This window comes from Chrysoperla carnea, chromosome 5 (assembly GCF_905475395.1).
Source record: "Chrysoperla carnea chromosome 5, inChrCarn1.1, whole genome shotgun sequence".
In the NCBI taxonomy this organism is placed as follows: Eukaryota; Metazoa; Arthropoda; class Insecta; order Neuroptera; family Chrysopidae; genus Chrysoperla; species Chrysoperla carnea.
The window spans coordinates 71,164,975-71,186,049 of NC_058341.1; the positions used below are offsets into that span (position 1 = coordinate 71,164,975).

Sequence of the window (21,075 nt, forward strand, 5' to 3'; positions counted from 1 at the left end):
CAAAGTTTCTGAAATTTTACTATTTAATAATAAACCCTATTAAATTCCTAAATTTAATTTCTGTCGAAAAAAATTTTGCCTTAGTTTTAGCATAGGAACTGCAAATATCATACTGAAAATAGCTTAAACTTTTAGAACATTTCAATTATTATTTTTATCTTAATTGTTACTGAGAAAACTAGCATGTTAGAAGTTGAACATTCTTTCGAAAATTCTCAGAGCAGGGAAATATAATTATGGATAGTTGAACATAGCTCCAGCCACGAAGTGATTATTCTAAAACGATGAAATTATGGAACTTTTGCGTTTGCTTGAAGCCTTTGAGGTGTTTAAAAAAGGGAAACGTGATATGAGTTGCTAACACATCAATTTATTTTTCATTTTCTGAGCTGACAACTGACAACCACAGATTGCTTACTACTTTCTGAAATAAATAAAAAAATTAGATTTTGTTGCACCTGAGAACCATACCCTAAATTTAGTATTCAAATAATAATATAATCAACATATTCAATGCAAAATTTCATATGCAAAGAATTGAGTTTTTGTATATGTTACAATTAAAGTATAAAATTTAATTAATGTATTGAATATTTTACTCATGAATTATTAAAAGAAGTATAACTTAAATAATAAGCTTCATACCTTTTTCAAAAACTCTTCAAAAAAATAGAGAATTGAAAATTATTGATTACTTCAAATAATGACTTATGTTTTTTTTTTAAAATTGATTTTTCATGTCATTTTAAAATTGAAAATAGTTTCTAAATTACAAATTTAAGTGGTAGTGAAGTCAACATAACGCTTTAGTAACGGTACCTCCTATAGAAATGATAAAATAATAAGCAGAATGATAAATAATTTGTCTCTCAACTTGATTTTACTTTATTATAACGTAACTTTCCATAGAAACAAGCCGAAAAAATGTGAATTAAATGGGATTCCGTAGATACGTCACAATAAATAACAAGTTTTTTTTTCATAATTATAACTATTTTATATTAATAATTAATAAAAGAATGGAATTTTTAATTTAAAAAAAAATTACTTAAAAATACTTTAGATGAATTATTCTTTCATTTATACAGTGTGTCGCATTTAAGATGAGGACAGCATGCATCAGGAGGTTCTGGCGAGAGTGTATTTTTTCAATTTTCTTTTATTCAGAAAAAAATTGATTGCATGTTCGTAAAGCCGCATTATTTATATATGACAAACATGTAGCACATTATCAAAATTAAGAATCATGGCCCTTGGTGTAATACACGAACAATACATTGACTGAATTATTATTTTAACTGTAACATATATATTATTATGTTTATGATCGTGGTTAGTATTAAAATAATAAAATATCATAAAATCGGAAGCGGACATAGATAATATAGCGGACATATTAATCAACGGATATGTTTTGGAAACAAAAAGCCAGTGTGAATTATTAAGATAAAGAAATTTAAATGAATTTATTTTAATGAGTATAAAATAAATAAATATTGAATTCTCATCTTCATTTTTTAATTAATTTTTATTTATATTCGATTAATTAGCCAGAAATGATGTACCGATACAAGCAAATTAATCTGTGAAAAAAATATAAATCCAAGAACTTGCAGAGCGTAAAATTTTATCATTCTATTAAACACACTTAATGTGACAGCCACAGCATAGAAATTTTGTTACGATTGTCGCGCAACTAAACCACATTGTCAGCTGCAAATCTCAGTATTTGCGATTTTGAAATTTTAATATTTTTGAATTTCGATTTCGTGCTAACGCTAATAATAATATCTCCGAAAAGAATTATATATTTACTAGCTGGACTCGTTCCGGATTTCGCTCTCCTAGTTACCGTAACCGGTGGCTTCCCTATGCCCGTGGCTAAAAACAACAAATTTCGTAGAAAAGTGGTGAAAACAATTAATATAAGTATTAGGAGAGCATTTGTAAAAACTAACATGTCTCCTGATTGCTTCAAATTATTTGTCTAGTATCTTTTTTCCAAAGCGGTACGTTTTTAGACCGTGAGTATTTTTTTCGTCGAACCTAGACATAATAACCTTGAAAATGAGGGATAATCATGGAATTGGATAAAGGAGTAAGGAAGATAAGGGTAGGGCAGAAAAAAACTTGTTTGAGTAGTAATATATAAGATAATAACAATAGTAGTTAAAAAACTACGATTTCTTTAAATAAAAAACTTGATAATAACTATTATGTAAAATTCAAAGCAGTGCAGTGGTCTCTACATTCGGTCAAATTACACATTTCAAGGAACCAAAATTCGCACCCAGCACAAAGTTGGTAGAATTGTTCAACCATCATAAGTGAAATCTAAAAAGTCCTTATCGATCCGATATCTAGAAAAAAATTGCCTCTGGCTCAAAGGTCAAATACGCGTTTTTCACGATTTTCAACAAAACGATAGGTTAGGTTAGGTTAGATTGAAACAGTAAGTTTTATCTTAAAATTATTTCAGACGAAAATTGTAGATCAACCCAACCCAAAAAACTGGGGTTGAAAGTTGGTCGACAATAAATTAGAACCAATTCAGACTTTACACCCACCTGCGTCGCGCAATTTTTTGCAACTCTAAAAAGGGATATAGTGCTAAATGTAGTTACAAAAAAATTGTATTATTTTGTTCTCTAGCATGTACAGATTGCCAAGGCCGGGCGTGCTCCATAGTTGAATCACCAACAGTAGAGGATTCCAGTTTGATAGCAACGAGGAGACATGCATCACTATTGAGGCAATATACTTGCACCCAGGATGAAGAAGAAGAACAAGAAGTAGAGAAATCAGAAGTTTGAGAGAATTATGAATCAGGTGAATAAATTTCTCCAATTTTTTTTAAATTTGCACCGCTTTTATCATTTTGTACCCTTGCTAATATCTTTTATTATTCAATAGTTTCAAATTAAACAGAATCACACAACAGACCAGTGGAATAGGCCTTCTGGGGAAACTACGTTAACAAAGACACATTAAGTACATTACCACAAAAGGTGGCGTAGAAACGTGTGCATATTATGACGATTAAACTCTTCCAACTTTTTAAATATCATATATATCAGAAACGGTGAGGCTCTTACGAAAAAAATTTTCAGACATTTTCTATATTTACTAATCTGAACTTAAATTTTCGTCTAAACTTATTTTATGATAAAACTTACCGCTTTGCTGAAAATCGCGAAAACTTCGCTTTTGTGACCTGTGACCCCGAGTATATTTTTTTCCAGATATCGGATCGATGAGGACATTTTAGATTTCATTTATGTTGTTGATTTTCACAATCCTACCAAGTTTTGTGTCACTTATTTGCACGAATTTTAGTACGATCACTTCTATTTTTTGGTTTAATTTGACCGGATAAACATTGAATCTTTAAATTAGCTGATTTTGCTGATGTCAACCATCCTACGCTTTAAATTTTTCATTGCAGTGAATAAATTTTAGCCTCTTAAACTATAATTCAAAATCTGATTATTTAGTCTCGCTAAGTTAAAAATTGTGTGTGTAACCTTTGGGTAACAAAGTAGAATTTAAAAAAATTTATGCAGGTGGCTGGTTTTCGACCTGACGACCAACCTCATTAGGAGCAAGTACCCTAACAACAACAACAAGACCAAGCCCTCATTGAGAGTACCTACTATTAATATTTCAAGGTGATAGTGATGTTTACTAAATTTTTTTTATCGTGTAAGGATGGGCAGAAAAGTGAAATTGGTTCTTGAAAATCTTTAGTAGCATGCAAAGTATGAACGATTAAACTTCCTAATTAAAATAAAACAGGGTTATTTAATTTAGTGACGTCATTGTACGATGTGCCAATAGAGATTACATATAAAACTTTTTGGTAAAAGGAGATGGGAAACAATCTTCGAATGCTTATAACGACCTCGTTTTTTTTGTTAACAAAGTAGAATTTAAAAAAATTTATGCAGGTGGCTGGTTTTCGACCTGACGACCAACCTCATTAGGAGCAAGTACCCTAACAACAACAACAAGACCAAGCCCTCATTGAGAGTACCTACTATTAATATTTCAAGGTGATAGTGATGTTTACTAAATTTTTTTTATCGTGTAAGGATGGGCAGAAAAGTGAAATTGGTTCTTGAAAATCTTTAGTAGCATGCAAAGTATGAACGATTAAACTTCCTAATTAAAATAAAACAGGGTTATTTAATTTAGTGACGTCATTGTACGATGTGCCAATAGAGATTACAAATAAAACTTTTTGCTAAAAGGAGATGGGAAACAATCTTCGAATGCTTATAACGACCTCGTTTTTTTTGTTAACGTTAATTATATTTCCAATCTCAAAGTTTGTTATGTAATCAAGCCTAGCTTTACATTTTTATGGGTAATACCACAAATTCGATATAAGGCACAGTAATTAAGATAAAAACACAAAATTTTGTATTTTACAATATTGAACCCTTTATAAATAGAATATCTTCGTAAATTTTATATTTAGAGAAAAATGCCAAGTGAATAGATAAATTACTGCAAAGTTTCTTTAAACTATTGTATTCATTTTATTTACACCCAATTTTTTGTCTCAAATAGATTCCATAAAACATAAACAACTTTTTTTTATTCAATCGTAGTGCCATAAAAATGCATTTAAATTTTAAATTTTCAAATTTCGCACTTTCGACAAAAAAACTGGAAGCCGTGGACGCCATATGACGCTGTGGTTATGACGTCAGTTGGCTGTGTAAATACATGCATTCACATTTTATAAAACTAGCTGACCCGGCGAACTTCGTTCGCGAACTTATTCTTTCCCGGAAGCCCTCTACTAACACTTAAATTTAATCGTATGGTATTAAAGTTCAAATTGACTTTTAATTATTATTACGAATCTTCTGTATGGGAATACAGAAAAGTGTTGTTTTTAAACTTTTTCAGGCAATTGTTTAAATTTTTCTCTCCGCAAGAACCATTGTCGTACTTCAAGGAATATTATAAAAAAGAATTAGCGAATTAGCGAATTAACTTAATCTAACATTTTTCGATTGCTTTTTGTCTAAGCTATCTTAGTAATATATTTTTAGATTATTTATCATATAGAGTATAATAAACGAAGCCCTGTCGTATTAATTGTACACATGATTCAAAAACTGCAAATGAAGCTCTTCTTAAAATTTTGTCTTCTTTATCACTCTGCACATGCTATGCAGTTGATTTGAGACACGATTTTTATTTCATCCATAATTTAAAATCTCAAAATGGGGGCTTAACTCATGAAAGTAAAAGTTTTATCATTTTAGTAACTAAAAAAAATTTGTCCCGAAAATAGGTTTTTTTTTTCAAATATCTTGTAAACTTCGCAGTTTCAGTAATTATAAAATTTGTTTGTGAGTTAATTTTACATAAAAGAGGTTCTACCGTAGAAGCAATAGTTCTCAACATATTGGACTAAAAAAATTAAATTTATAATATTTAAAAAAAATTAAAAAAATTTAACTATATATCTTTTTTTTTTAAATATTTTTAATTTATAAAATATTTTGATATTTTTCGTATAGTATGTATGCGACTTACTCGTTCTCTCAGTTAAATATTTCGAAAGCCAGGTTTCTACAAAAATTTTGTAGAATATCTTTTTTATGTAAAATTAGCTCACAAACAAATTTTATAATGACTAAAATTGTACCTATTTTCGTGACCTTTGACCTTGAATGTTTTTTTGCGCACATGATTTTGCAATGGACTTTTCATAGATCATTTCTTGCATCCAAATAAAGATAATCCTGGTGAAAAAAATTCACTTTGATTTTTTAACCAGAAAAACCTTTATTTTCTTGGACTATTAATGATTTTTAAAATATTTGTTTGTAATATGCTTCAAGCTGAAGAATAAAAAACATAAAAATCGATAATACAGTGTGTCGAATTTAAGATGAAGACACCGACATATTTTTCGTAGTTTATAGGAATATCGATTTTCAATTTTTCACAATCATACAGAGAGATGGGTCACAATTGTAAGATACTTAACTGAATTCTGAACTTTAAACACAGCCTACTACTAATTGACAAATAGGCCTAATTCTTAATAATTTGCCTTGTGTCAGAGATGACTAGATATGTGGAAAAAAATTATAAGAAACAGTTGCTTAGATTATTTTTATATATCGATTTTAATGACAAAATTCGAATTTTAACTTTTTCATTTTTTTGGGCCTTAAAAAATAAATGTGTAATAATTTTAAGTGAAGACCATAATAATGAAAAAATTGGAATTTTGTCCTGAAAGTCGGTTTTGGGGTATAAAAAATATTCAAAGCCAGTTTTTCTACCAATTTTTTTTTTATATCTCTTACTATCACTGACAAAACCTCTGGCAAAATAATAAGAATCGGTCATGTTTGTCAATTTGTCGTAGGCTTTTGCACAGTCATCCTGTATGACTGTGCAAAATTTCAAATCGATATTCGTATAAATCACGAAAATTCTTAAATGCAGCACACTGTATATTGTATTTTTCTTGATTTATAGGTCTGGTCCCCCGAGATCATACCGACCACTACTTATTTAATTATCTTGATGGTGGTCGGATTAAGTGCAGGTTCAAAATTCTTATTAAATCCTTTTCGTTAAACGTTAATGTAACAACAATTGAAGAAGTAGGCGCCATATTATTATTTTTATTATTTGAATATTTACAAATAAATGGTGACTGAGTCATCTTTTGTTGTATGTTTAAAACAAAATCTATTATTATTTAAATTTTTCAAAAAACTGGTGTAAGTGCCACACAACCTCTGTATAAGCATTAAAAAACCGTATTAAGAATTTGTGTGGCAACTTTACATCACAATATTTTCTAATTTTTACATTATTCCTCCATATTTAACACATTATCCTTCCATATTAAAAAGTAAAGAAACGTGACATATTCGGTACAATACATGTTTGTATTGAAATTTATTTTTAGTTGAAAAATAAATAAAAAATTTATTTATTTATTTATGTACTTTTTGTACTTTAAAGCAGGCATTGGCGAGTTATTTTAAGACAAAGTCACCATAGTTATAAGTTTATTACGTGCCATAAAGTTTATTGTGTCGCTTTATGCAAGTCCGCATGGCTCATAGAGGAGGAAGCGAGACGAGTATACGACTCTTCTACCTATCTCAGTTTCTCTAATAGTAATGAGATAGGTAGAAAAAAAATATTGTCTCTCTGTGTTACTCATACTATTGGTTGACACTGGTTAGGGTATCACTGTCTTACTCGTATGTTAGTTACAGAAGTCTGAGTGGCTTCTCTAAGCCACGTTTGCCCATGCATGCTTTAAAGAGGAAGCGTTATTACGGTTGCAATTGATATTAGAGAATCTCAAAATTATAATAATGCAGTAGGTACGTTTCCACTAATCTATTGTTTTTTTATTGAAATTTTAAATCTAATGACACTTGTATTTTAGAACAAAAAAAAAAAAAAAAAAAAAAAAAAAAAACAATTGCTTTGTTATGGATCCTAAAACATGGAAATCCCTGCCACAATTTTAGTCCGATAAAATTTTGTATTTTAAAGGGGTACGAGTACTAGCCTAGACCAGCAGATTTTAGGGACCATATAATTTTAAAATTAAAAAATATAATAGACAATTTTTACTCTATTAAGGCATGATTCATAATTTTTTTTTGAACGCTTACCTATATCAACAGCTCCCTCAGTCTCCAAAACCATATCTTACCAAACTGATAATTAGCTAACAAAAATTGATAATAATTAATCAGATTGGGTAGAGAAGAAGTCAAGAAGTAAGTAAGAAGTCATTATTTAGAGCCCTTTTTTCTGACTTCTCTTTAAGAAGCCATAAATATTATCACTCAGATAATCCCTATCCCTATCCCTATCTCTATATACTATAAATGCGAAAGTAAGCATGTTTGTTTGTTTGTTTGTTTGAATAGATTTGAATGAAACTGTACAATAATATAGCTCATACATCAGAATAACACACATGAGCTATAATTTATACAGACAAATTAAAAAAAAATTTAAGCAAATTAAATTTATCTTTTTGTCATTTTATAAACCAGGGTGAAGGAGACAACTTATGGACATCTGTCACTCATGGTAATCAGACATACTATTTACAATTTAAAAAAATTGAAAACTTATTAATTATTTGACATTTCATAAAACATGAAAGATACATTTAATAGCCTTTTGCATTTTTATATCACCTTTAAGATAAAAAAATTTTCATATTATTTTATGCAGTTTTTAAAAAACTTGCCAATTATTCACGGACAAAAACGCCGGCGGAGTAGCAGGTAAAAACTAGTTTCCTAATATTTGTTACTTCTTTTCTATGAAATTTTTCTTTCTTCATAAACTAGTCAAAAATACGATCACTTTAAAATGTCATTTTTGTGACTTCGTTATATAGCTGTTTACTTTCTAGTTTTGGAATCTACTGCTCAAAAATTTCCCTCACCCCTTGCTGCTTTGCACAGAGGGTTGAAAGAATGAGAAATGTTATCGTTAAATTTCATATAAAGCTTAGAAACTTATAATTATAATAAAACCAAAGTTATAATTAATTTGTTAGAATACCTCGAAAGCTTGTTTATTTTTATTTTGTAAAAAGGCTATACAAAATTTCCTTGCAAGCCTTTTTAGATATTCGCTTTTCAAGCAAAATTGACACTGGATCTTTTAAAATAGTCATCGCACTGACATTTTTTAAATATCATTCAAGAACTTAAACTTCCTTCTTTTAAGCCCCAGCATATAGTTTTGTAAAAACTTTTATCACTCCCCCAATTTTCGTTTTTAAAACAATTTAAAAAACCTAATTTTTGCAGTTTTAGGTGGTTTTTTACCTGGTCGGCATTTTATAATAAAAAGGCGTTACGAGAAGATAACTGTTTTGGAATGAGTTGTTTACGGTAGGAATGCTTTGACCACTTCAAGTTTAAAATTAAGTTAACAATTCATTCCTAAACAATAATATTCAGTTTATTTTTGTCTCATCGTATCCACCTTAGCGTTCCATACATGTAATTGTTATTTTACAAAATTCTTTAAATACAGTCCTACATATCTCGGGAGTGATTTCTAGAACCGTTTCTCTTATTTTCTGTTCTAAATGAATATATAAAAATATTATAATTAAAAAGTTTTCCATTTGGAGGCAACTTAAGCAGACACGCTGTACATAGATCTGTTGAAAAGTCAACATCAATATTTTAGGTGGAAAACGTAATCCGAGTGTAAATAACATATTTTTATAGTAAGCATAGGAAATTAATGTACTACATAGGTACTACTATTGTTATAATTTGTACATAGAGGTTAAACAATAATAACAACAAACAATGCTACATTATTACCTTCTTACATCCAAAAAACAAATCGTAAAACGTTTTTTGTTTAATGTCTCCAAAAAGTATGTTTATTTTTTAATAATTATAATTATTATTGTGTACAAACATAAAAATAAAAATATTTTTATTTAAATTAATAGGTCTTTGATACACAAATAGTGTTGTTAAGACCAGCAATCCTCTGTTTTTTTTTTTTTAGGATTCTTTATCTAACAATAAATTTTAATGTGAAAAATTAAATCATCAAATTAAGAATCGAAACAATTAATAATAGAATTAGATTGAACTACCTGATATCGATTTATGACGGGTTGATTTAGATTAGGTTAAGTCACAGTAGCTGTCGTGGGATTAAACACATCTAGACCATAGGGTCCGTTGTGATACCGAAAAAAGAAATGGCCCATCTACGGCCACTACTCCATGAACCATATGGAGCTGTTTAAGAACAGTGACTTGACGTCCACGGACTTTAGGTCGCAGAGATCGTCAAAAAAAAGCCGGCTCAAGTGAGTTCATTTTCTCATGCAAGAGCTGGACATTGACAAAGAACATGAGGCATTTTTTTCTCCTTCCCCCAATTTGACATATCCAAATTTGGTAGGTTTGTAGTCAATGTTAAGAACTACTCCTCATATTTGGGGGGGGGGGGTTCGTCCCTTTTCCTCCCAGTTATATATATATGTATACATACATATGGTAAAACAGTTCATTTGACTGTAACTTGAAAAATATTTGATTGATTTTAAAGAAACTAATATCAATAGTAGGTTTTATTACTTACAACTCTCGGTTAATTTTCCGTTCTTTTGCAAAAATATGGATCAAGGAGTCATTTTACGGGTAAGCCACTTAGTATAAAATCAAAAGATAATAAAAAATGCCACAGGTTAAAAAAATTCAACCTCGTAGGACAAAATGGCATAAAATGGCAGCCATTTTAAACAATTAACTAAATTAGAAATTTAGTGACAGCTCCGGAAATAATCGTGATGCACTGATAGGCTCCGTCGTCTTGCCGCCTAGCCAGTGTCCTGTAATAGTCGTAACAATTTTGCTTTTAGAGGCCTTTTGAAGCGATATAAGATCTTTTAGCTTGTATCTGGCTTTTATACTTGTATACTTGACTGAGGAGAAAAGTAACTAGAGCTAATGAGAGACTGATTCTATTTTCAATAATAATGCAACACTTTATAATTGATCATAAGAATATTAAATTTAGACTCGATTGTTTGTAAGAGTTGACTCTTCCTAGGTGGAGTAAACTCTTTCTAAAAACATCAGTAACAGCTTATTGAAAATGAGTAAGCTCCATTTTCCCATGAGGAGTTAACTATTCCTGCTGTGCTTTATTAAAAGTAGATGAAATTAAATTAATTTATTTTAAGTTAATAATTATGTCAGATTTTTTGCTGTGACGAATGATAGTCTACATTTCTATTAGATTAGTTTTTTTTACGGTAAGGATATACGGACACTACCATGTGTTTAGCGTGATTCTAACCTTAAAAAAATAGAGTACATAATTAGCGTGAAGGTAATATTGTCTGAGTTTTTGAGGAAAAATTAATAGTTTTTCCGTTTAATTTCGTTCATTCTCTAATCCACGGAGTTGCCATGTCTTTAATGGTGCAAGTTAGCACGGTTCTGCGGGTATTTCGGCCTTATGATTAACCCTGTGATAGCGTTAATTCACTGATTCTCAGAAAATCTAAAAAAACTTAAATAATGTTCTGTGCAAGCTTATCAATTACTCCAAATTATGTTAACGTGAGACTCACTCCAAACACACAATAGTACTTAAGTAGTAGTTTTTATTATTATTTTTTTAAACTTTGCTATGTCTACGATTTGTAGTTACATATTGTGATTTTTTTAGTTTTCTTAGATATTTCTTTGTGCATTTATTGATAATGGTTTGGATTTTCTCATTCGTTTTTTATTAGCTAGTAGACCATTTTATTGCAAAAAGTCAACTTTTCTGTGTCAATGTTGATCAAACTTCAAGACTTTTTTTTTAAACAAACTTTTATTAAAAAGACCAGTAACAGTTCACATTACCTAGGAAGAGTCAACTCTTACTGGAGAATCAAGTTTTCCTGTCACATATACATAAATAATTTAAATTATTACGTCACAACGATGTTTTACGAAAACTTTTTCTTTGGGCGTTTTTGTTTCTTCTTTTGAAAAATTTTTAAAACTGTATATGTAACTTTCAAATTATTATGAAAAAGTACAAAATAAAAACAGTTTTGTTACAAACTTAATTGTGATCTTTCCATGTTTGTAAGAGAAAAATCTTGTTCAACAACTCAATAGGGTATTATCGTTAGTCAAAAATAAATCATGAAGTTAAAAGTTAAAATTTATTTAAAAATATCCTTAAATATTCTGATTTCCAGTCATAAAAGCACTTTTTTTCTTTTAAAATAATAAAATTAAAAATCGTAATTTTTAAACTGTATATCACGTGACCTAAAACGCGGGTAAGCCCTGCTGTGATGTCATAGCGGTATGAGTCATAGACCATCAGTTAGTTCAGTGTAGACAGTTGGGTATAATAGATACATAGATAAGTATTTATATTTATATTATAATCAGATGTCTATGAGTATATCTGTCAAACTTATTTGTGTTATTTCTTATAGTGATACCCATATTACGTCATCAAATTGGATGCCCGCGTTTTTGACAGTTTAAAAAAAGTTTAAAATTTAATTTAAGTTTTTGGCAAGAAAGCGTGTGTATTTTTCTGAAATAAATTTTTGATGGCTTTTTATTAGCAAAATCAACATTTTGAAGTACTTTTTCAAAAATAGTGGAATACCCTATTATTTTTGTTTCCATTTACCTGCGGCAATTAAACGCCACATGTATAAATTTTATTATTAATTTTAATGCATCAGCTGGCTAAGGCGGATTGCTTAATCTTTGTAAATTATTGAGTGAATTTACCAATGTCGACATCGGTTCACGGATTTTGGCTCAGATGCTATTACACTATGAAGTGGAAAAAGATAATGCTCTGCATCACTGCTCGTTTTGGTGTGATTTCATCTGTATAGAGATAGATTTAAGAAAATGTTTTCATACGTAGAATTACTGTTGAACGAATTATCTGATCAGTTTGAAGTTCACACATCTTCTTTTCATATATTCTACAATCGTGTAGTGTTTCACCGAGTATATGAAGGAGTCTCTCCTCGCCTCGGTACCTCATTATCGAGGTACAAGGCGAGACAAGGCGAGTTTCAAAATTTTAAACCTTGTTACCAACCGAGGCGAGCCGAGGTATATTGTTCCAAAAACCGATTCGAGGCGAGGCTAATTTTCCAAAAACCTCGCCTCAACCTCATACTCATAAGCTCAATATCTCATTCAAAAGATAATGTAATATTAGTATATTAGATTTTATAATAAAAAGAGACAGAGAAACAATGAGACAGAAAGAGAAAACTTGATCTAGATACCACAGTCGTACACACGACCGTGCTTGATATATTTATTCTGTTACCATTTTTTTTAAATAATTTTTTTTTTTTTATTTACTTAGAGAAAAGGCTAATTAATAAAAATTGAGAGAATAGGCTACTTATATTCTATGTTTTAAAGGCATTCTTTTTCTATAAATTTTTTTTTTTTTACCATTTTATGCTATATTATGTACACTCATGAAAATTAAGTCAAAGATGGTAAAAATTTTACCTCGACCGAGGCGAGGCTAGTCAACATTCTACCTCGGCCGAGGTCGAGGCGAGGCGAGGATAGTGAACATTCTATCTCGGCCGAGTCCGAGGCGAGGCAAGTGTCATTATAATAATAGCGAAGCGAGGCGAGATAATGCCAAAATCTCGCCTCGTACCTTGCGAAGCACTAGAGTCGTTACAGAATAACTTTTTCAACTACACAAAGCTTGTTTATATTGTAACCGAGATTTAATAAATAATTCCGATGATATAAAGCTCAGGACAACAACTTGATTCACTTTCCTCCTTGATCTATCTACGGGAGTGGCATCATTCCCTGTTCATTTATAAATTTGTCCATTTGAAGGGATATATTATTATTGTCGATACAAAAACATTATTGTTTCAAAGACATAATATTTGTGTTTATATACTACTGGACCATTATCTAATACAGCACACACACTCTTACATATTATATATTTTCGATTGTATGTAGTTTTTCAGAAGAAATATCATTGTCACAATGGGCTTTGTTTACAAAACAATAGCCTAGTATGTCTCTAGGTATACCAAACTGTTTTATAATCTTCTTGAATAAAGAAAGTCGCTATATCAAAGACTATTTATTCGATGCTATATGTAAAGAGTCTGCAACAATAATAACAGTTGTATGTACTCAGATGTACTATCAGTCATATTTTTTATGGTATTATCACAATGTCTGGGGTAATATAGTGGTCATACATTATTTATGGAATTTTTTTTCTGAAGAATGTATACGCATCGTCAATCGCGTTAACCAAATTGATATCAAAGCTTCATCAAGAAGTGCTGTAAAACAAGCGCATTCGTTAATTATTATGTTATATTTTACTAGCCCAAGTTCTAAGGGAATCAAGGGAATTAACCAATTAAACTCTTTAAAGTAAAAAGAAGCGAGAGGTATTGTGGGACACTCGGTAGGAAATATTTTCCTATCGTATCTTCGTATATATAAGTTATATATGTAGCGCTTACTTTTTTACTCAGATTTTCTTTGATTTTTTTGTCGGTTTGAATGATTGATTATGTACATGCTCAATTTTGTTAGCTCATTTTGTGCTTTTTACTTCTGTCTATTATTATATGAAATATACATAGTATATTAAGTTTAGGCCAAAGTTTGTAACGCCTAAAAATATTCATGCTACGAAAAAAATTTTGGTATAGGTGTTCATACAATTACTTAATTAGTCCATTTCCGGTTGTCCGTCCGTCCGTCCGCCCGTTTATGGGCACGATAACTAAAAAACGAAAAGAGATATCAAGATGAAATTTTTATAGCGTACTCAAGACCTAAAAACTGAGGTCAAGATGAGCAATATGGGTCAATTGGGTCTTGGGTCCGTAGGACCCATCTTGTAAACGGTTAGAGATAGAACAAATGTTTAAATGTAAAAATGTTAAAATGTTCTTTATAGAAAAATAAACAACTTTTGTTTGAAACATTTTTTTGTAAACATCACTGTTTACCCACAAGGGCGCTTATTAAGTGTAAATTTTATAGTATACATTAATATGGGAATATCAGTGTGTGTGTAGCTATTTAAAAGTGGATATCTTTTTTTATTAACGTGACGTCAAAAAACAAACGATTGCTTCATCAACACTGTCTATACATGGTATTTCAACAATTAACTCAGTCAATTGTTTGTTTTCACTTGTTTTTTTAAAATATTCGGTCTGACTTTTTGTCGATTTGCTATAAAAAAACACAATTCCAAAAAAATGAAAAATGTACAACACGATAAATATTTGAAAATACAAATAACTGTATGAGAAATTAATTATAAATATTAGTTTTGTGGTACGCTACTTTGCAGTTTTAGTGTAATTAGTTTTTGTAAATGTTTTTTTTTTTCTCTCACGATACTGTTTGCATATCTGTGCATTGGTAATTCTGAAAATTTAAAGTATTAATTTAAGAAGTCAAATACTTGTTTTAAGGTTTAAAGAATTAAATATTATAACTACTTTAACTCTATACTTTATGGCATAACATAAAATTTCCTTGTTGTTACTTTAGATTATCTCTGCATTGTTTAACTTCTTCAGATAACTCACAACTCATTTATTTGAATGGAAAACCTTTATTTTTTCACAAAAAATAAAAATTGACAGATTGTAAATTATTTTGAAAATATTCTTAAAATTCATGGCAAACTGAATTGATTAAAAAATTATTAGTTTCCTAGGTAACTATCGTCAGATTTTAGGGTCGTTTTAAATGGTTTTGTACATTTTTTGGTTTTACCTCCCAACCAGCAAACAAATTATAACGTGCGATGAGAAACATAGTTCCAACAAGGAACATTTATTAAGGATTTATGATCACCGTAGCTGAAAAAACTTGATTGCTGATTCAAATTGTCAATATAGTCTAGTCTATCTATTTTGACCACAATGTTAAATTTTAGTAACCGAGATACAGCAAACCAATACGTGTAAAAAGTCGTAAATTTTCCGTAGAATTCAAGGCACTATTTTTTTACACTTTTAAAGTACGGAATGACATTCAGAATGGCTGCCAAAGTTGGTCGAAAACAGTTTTTTTAGGTTTGATTTTTTGACCGATATTTCGCATGTTATTGATCAATTAATCAAGCGCGCAATATCCGCACATATTCTGTCAACTATTAAAGAAAATTTTAAGCACGGAAACGTTTATAGAAAAGCACTCATATATGAGCCATTGCAAAAAGAAAAACGACTTTTGGTCTATAAAAGTGATTTTTGCCCAAACTTTTGAATATTTTACAAATTTGCAAAAACGCTATTCTTAGGCATGTTGAAGTCTAACTTTTCATTAAGAGTTGTTTAAAAATATATTTTTTTTTTTAAAGAGATGTGGGTTACTGTGTTAGATCGATCCGAAATTAAAAGTTACGCATTTATTGTTCGAAGCTTTTATTGATACAAAGCGTATTTTTTTAAAAAACCTAATAAAACTGTTTTCGACCAGCTTTGGCAGCCATTTTGAATGTCATCCCTTACTTTAAAAGTGTAAAAAAATAGTGCCTTGAATTCTACGGAAAATTTACGACTTTTGATATGTATTGGTTTGCTGTATCAATTGACTTTAGCTCGAAAAATGTAGATTGACCAGTCTAATATAATATACTAATTTTTTTACAAATGAAATTTGTTCATTAATATTTATGGTGTAGATTCCTGTCAATGGTATCAATCTTATATATTTAAACGAGCAATTCTTGTATATATATATCAACGATCTTGGAAATGGCTCCAACGATTTTCATGAAAATGAGTATGTAGGGGTTTTTTGGGGCGATAAGTCGATCTAGCTAGGTTTCATTTATCAGAAATGTCCTTTTATCCGTCTTTTCATGAAAAATTCATCAGGCATCTATTGGTGTATAACGTAGTTAATGAAATACAATGCAAATTATAACATAACAAAAAGGAGGCGTTTGAGTAGTCTAAAGTGAAAAAAATTCATCAGACATCTATTGGTGTATAACGTAGTTAATGAAATACAATGCAAATTATAACATAACAAAAAGGAGGCGTTTGAGTAGTCCAAAGTGAAAAATATGACTCTTGCTGACATCTATTGGCGAATAACCGAGCGAAGCTCGGTCATCCAGATATTGATATTTAAATGAATTTCGTTAAAAATGTCCAGTTTAATTTGAATCATCATTTTGTTGCAGTAAATGAACATTTGTAATAAAAATGAATAAAAACAAAATAATTGATTTATTTAATTTTAATTAGATTGTTATGAGTAATAATAATAATAAATAATTAATTATATTCATCCATACATTCAGTCCAATACTAAGTAGGTATATAACAGTTGATATATCCAAATAATAACAAACAAATCATTACATTGCATTGCATTGCTCTAATTAAGGTAGTTCCTCCGCGACCGTCCAGTCAAAAAGTTTTGGACTAATACTATCATTCAGTGCATTAAGTGTGCTATGACTATTATACATATACCATATATTATTTTCAGAAGACTGTAGTTACTCACAATTATATATTCTATACGTATACACACACATACTTTGATATATACGTTTATCATTAGTTTTTATATGCTTTCCACAAAAATTATCGCTAAAACGAGTTATTTATTTAAGTTTTTTATCGAAACTATATGGTAAATAATTTTTATTTTTATTTATATATTTTCTAAATATAGTATTCTACATTATATTAGTTTTTCATAGAGATGGTGGACGTCATTCATTGGTAAATAAATATAATATTTGTAAATTTGTGTATTTTTATACACTTCTCCCATGTACACGTACAAATTGCGTCACTTTTAATTGCTAATCAAAGACTATAAGATAGACGAGAAGCAGCCGTATAATTGTAAGCGACATCTGGTTTTTCAGGATATACACTAACGAGCTTGTTGGCTTTTGCGGGGGCGACGATGAAGGAGGATTTTTGAAATATGACAGATAGTCTTTGTGACAGATATCTACGCTTGGGTTTTTGATGATTTTGGTTTCTTAAGACGTAATACTTAATAAATTAATAATTTTAAAGTAAAAATTAAAAAAAAATGGTTCGTTGTAATGTGAAAGGTTGTACAAGAACACAAAAACAAAATAAAAATCATTCATTCTTTTCTGAGCCGAAAAATTTAATGATGTAAGTACATAACAGTCAAGTAAATGTAAAATTTATTTGGTGATCTATTGAATTTGGAAAATATTAATTATAAAATAAAAGTATAGTGAAAAATGAATATTTTAACAAGAATAAATAGTAAAGATAATGTAATTAATTATTAACTGATTTATTGCAGACGAAAGCAATGGAGAAAATTTGCTGGTATTACGAATAATCCAAAAGATTTTCGCATTTGTTCGGATCATTTTGAATTGTCCTGTTATCGAAAGAGAACACCACCACGTTGGTTGTTATATCGAGAAGCAGTCCCAACGATTCGTATGGGAGGTAGATTTCTTTTTTTTTTTGTTTTTTTTTATTGCATTGAATTATCACCAAACTTACGATTATCCCACGAGGTATAAAATTTTATTTAAAGCAATCAAATATTTTACTGATTGGAATTTGTAAATTAGTATAATAATCGTCACCGTCAAAGTAGTATATTTGAATTAATTCAGTCACAATTCGTTAAATGTATGAAAATATCAGAGTATAATAGAAAAATATGACTGTTATTTTTACAACCACAAATATTAAGCCGTTTTTTAAAGTAGTTAATTAATCCGATATTATTTATTTTTATTTAATAAGAAATTTCTCCATTAACATTTAATGACTTGTTTCTTTTTTTCAATAACGTTGATTCTTATGAAACTTTGCTTCACCTAATTAATTGGTTTTTTTTTTTTTTACTGAAGAGGATCATTCTTATGCATCATCTGCAGGGACTCATTCATCATCAAATGCTTCAGCAACAATTTCTTCACCGACACCATATCAACCATCGCCTACATCTACTATTAGAACATCAGATCAACCTAGTATTTCCGCATCTATAGATTATTCGCATAACTCTGTTACGTTGAATACAGCAGACAAAGCGAGGATGTATGTTCAAGAAAACGTTTCTTCTTCCAGTACACCAGTGTTTAGCGAAAGCATACCAAAAAATTTCAATAACTTTAACACAATCGGTATATGTTCTTCACCCGTTAGTAGTAAGCTAAGTTCATTAAATGCAAAAGTGTCTCCAAACTCACGTTCTCAACAATCATCAAGATTATTAATGACTCCATCGAAAAAAGTGAGTCGAGTACCAAGAACATTAGTTTTCAAAAATTCTACTGTTCCACCAAAAGAAGCAGTAACTTCGCCTTCTAAGTTACATCATATGAAGAGTAGTACATCATATAATCAATTAAGAATAAGAAATAAAGTTGATCGTCAAGTGCAATTAACACCAAAGTCTTTACGTATTAAAAATAAAAATCGTTTGTTAGCTGTTTATCGAAGCCGAATTCTAAGACTAACTAAACAAAAACGTAACAATCCGTTAGTCACTAACGAAGTAGAAATAAAATCTATTATTAATGCATCCTCCAAATTTCTGGATCCGGAAGCTCTAGCTTTTTTTTCTTCACATTTACGTTTGTGCAATGTTTCAAAAAATCGTCGACGTTTTACGAATGAAGTGAAAGATATAGCGTTATCTATAAAATATCATTCACCTAAAGCATACCGTTATCTAAGCAAATTTTTTCACTTACCAACTGAAAGAACTCTAAGTAATTACCAAAAACAATTTCCAATTCATCCTGGATTAAATAATACTGTATTAGAGCAATTGAAGACCTCTATGGAGAAGTCAAATGCCAAAGATAAGCTGGTGAGTGTGCTATTCGATGAAATTAATTTAAGTGAAGAGATACATTATGACAATAATTTAGACGAATTCAAAGGTATTGCTGATAACGGTAAAACGCGTACTTCTGAAAATGCTAAAAGTGCGTTAGTAGCAATGATCAGATGGATTAATAGGCCCTGGAAGCAAGTTATTGGTTACTGGTTATTAAGTAAAAATGACAATTCAAGTTTAACTCACGAAATAATGGAAGAAACTGTGGTGAAATTATTTGAAGTAAATCTAATAGTGAAAGCTCTGATCTGCGATCAAGGGCCCAGAAATCAAGGCATGTTCAAAAAACATAAAATGACTCCAACAAAACCATTCTTTAAAGTTCCAGGATATGATCATAAAATTTATTTCATTTATGACCCACCACATTTGTTGAAGTCTATTCGTAATAATTTATTTAAAAAACATTTCAAGTATGATGGCGGTTACGCACGTTGGTCAGTTTTAGAAAAAATATTTTCTCTTAGCAAAGAAAGTCCTTTGCATTTAATTCCTAAAATAACTGAAAGACATCTATACAATATTTCAAATGGTGATAAAATGTCAGTATCGTTAGCTGCACAAGTATTCTCAAAGTCGATGTATACAGCTCATTTAGTTTATACTACTATAGATGCAAGTAATTTCCCAGAAGATGATACAACTGGAAAAATGATTTGGGATTTAGACAGATTATTTGATTCTTTGAATTCTAGACTTGAACGGCCAATACTAGAGAGTTTGGAAAAACTAAACTATGCAATTTCAAAAGATTCAAAGCATCACGAATTTTTATGTACTGAAAAAGCAACAAATGCTTTTATTAATTCATTCATTAAAATTCGCTGCTTTTGGGAAGCTAGATTTAGACGACGTGCTGCGAAATCTGCCGATACCAACACCAAACAAAAAGTTAAGAAATCAAAAATGAAAAAGTTTACTAATAAAAACACAATTTGCCAAAAAGTAAAGAAAGTGATACCAAGTAATGAAGCCAAAAATATACAGCCTTCCGAAAAATAAAAGACTGAAGGTATATTTTTTAACATATTTTTTATTATGATTATTTTTTTATATCTGTCAAAAAATTATTTTTAGCATAAATCTCTTTAAGATTCTATTATTAGTAGTTTAAAAAATGAAGTATTTTTTATTTTATGTTTATAGTATATTTATTGTTACTAGAATAGCTTATATTTTATTTAATTTTATAACATAAAATGTTTTTTAATAAGTTTAAATTTATTAACCAAAAAATATTATTGAATATATCTATGTTATATTTTACTAAAATATTTATATAAAGTATGTAATATCTTTTTACGCTTTTGTTTTTGACAGCTAAGAATAAATAAAAAAAAAAAATTAATCAACAAGTGCGTTATAATTTTATTCTTTTACTTTCATTAAATTATTTTTTAAATTTAAACCTGGCGCCGATTTAAGGTTTTTCTTAGTGCCTGACTCGGTAGAGGCGCTGAAACTCGTATACTACTATTTTTCATTAGCTCTTATGGCCTGCTTCTCCTCTATCCTATACTCTTTGTTGCTAATATCTCATGAATGGCATGGTAAATCATCTTCTAATTTTAACAGCAAGTGTATTATGAATTAAATATTTTATATTCTGAGTTTTGAGAAATTCTTGGAATAT

The 21,075-nt window shown here is 29.6% G+C and overlaps 1 protein-coding gene across 1 annotated transcript; it reads left to right on the forward strand.

Annotated features, from left to right (window-relative positions):
• The first annotated feature begins 17,408 nt into the window (after nucleotides 1-17,408).
• Nucleotides 17,409-20,444, forward strand: LOC123301381. Its single transcript, XM_044884118.1, has 3 exons — nucleotides 17,409-17,722; nucleotides 17,880-18,031; nucleotides 18,445-20,444. The coding sequence occupies exons 1-3, from the start codon at nucleotides 17,634-17,636 to the stop codon at nucleotides 20,442-20,444; spliced, it is 2,241 nt and encodes a 746-aa protein (XP_044740053.1). The 5' UTR covers nucleotides 17,409-17,633.
• Nucleotides 20,445-21,075: the final 631 nt, after the last annotated feature.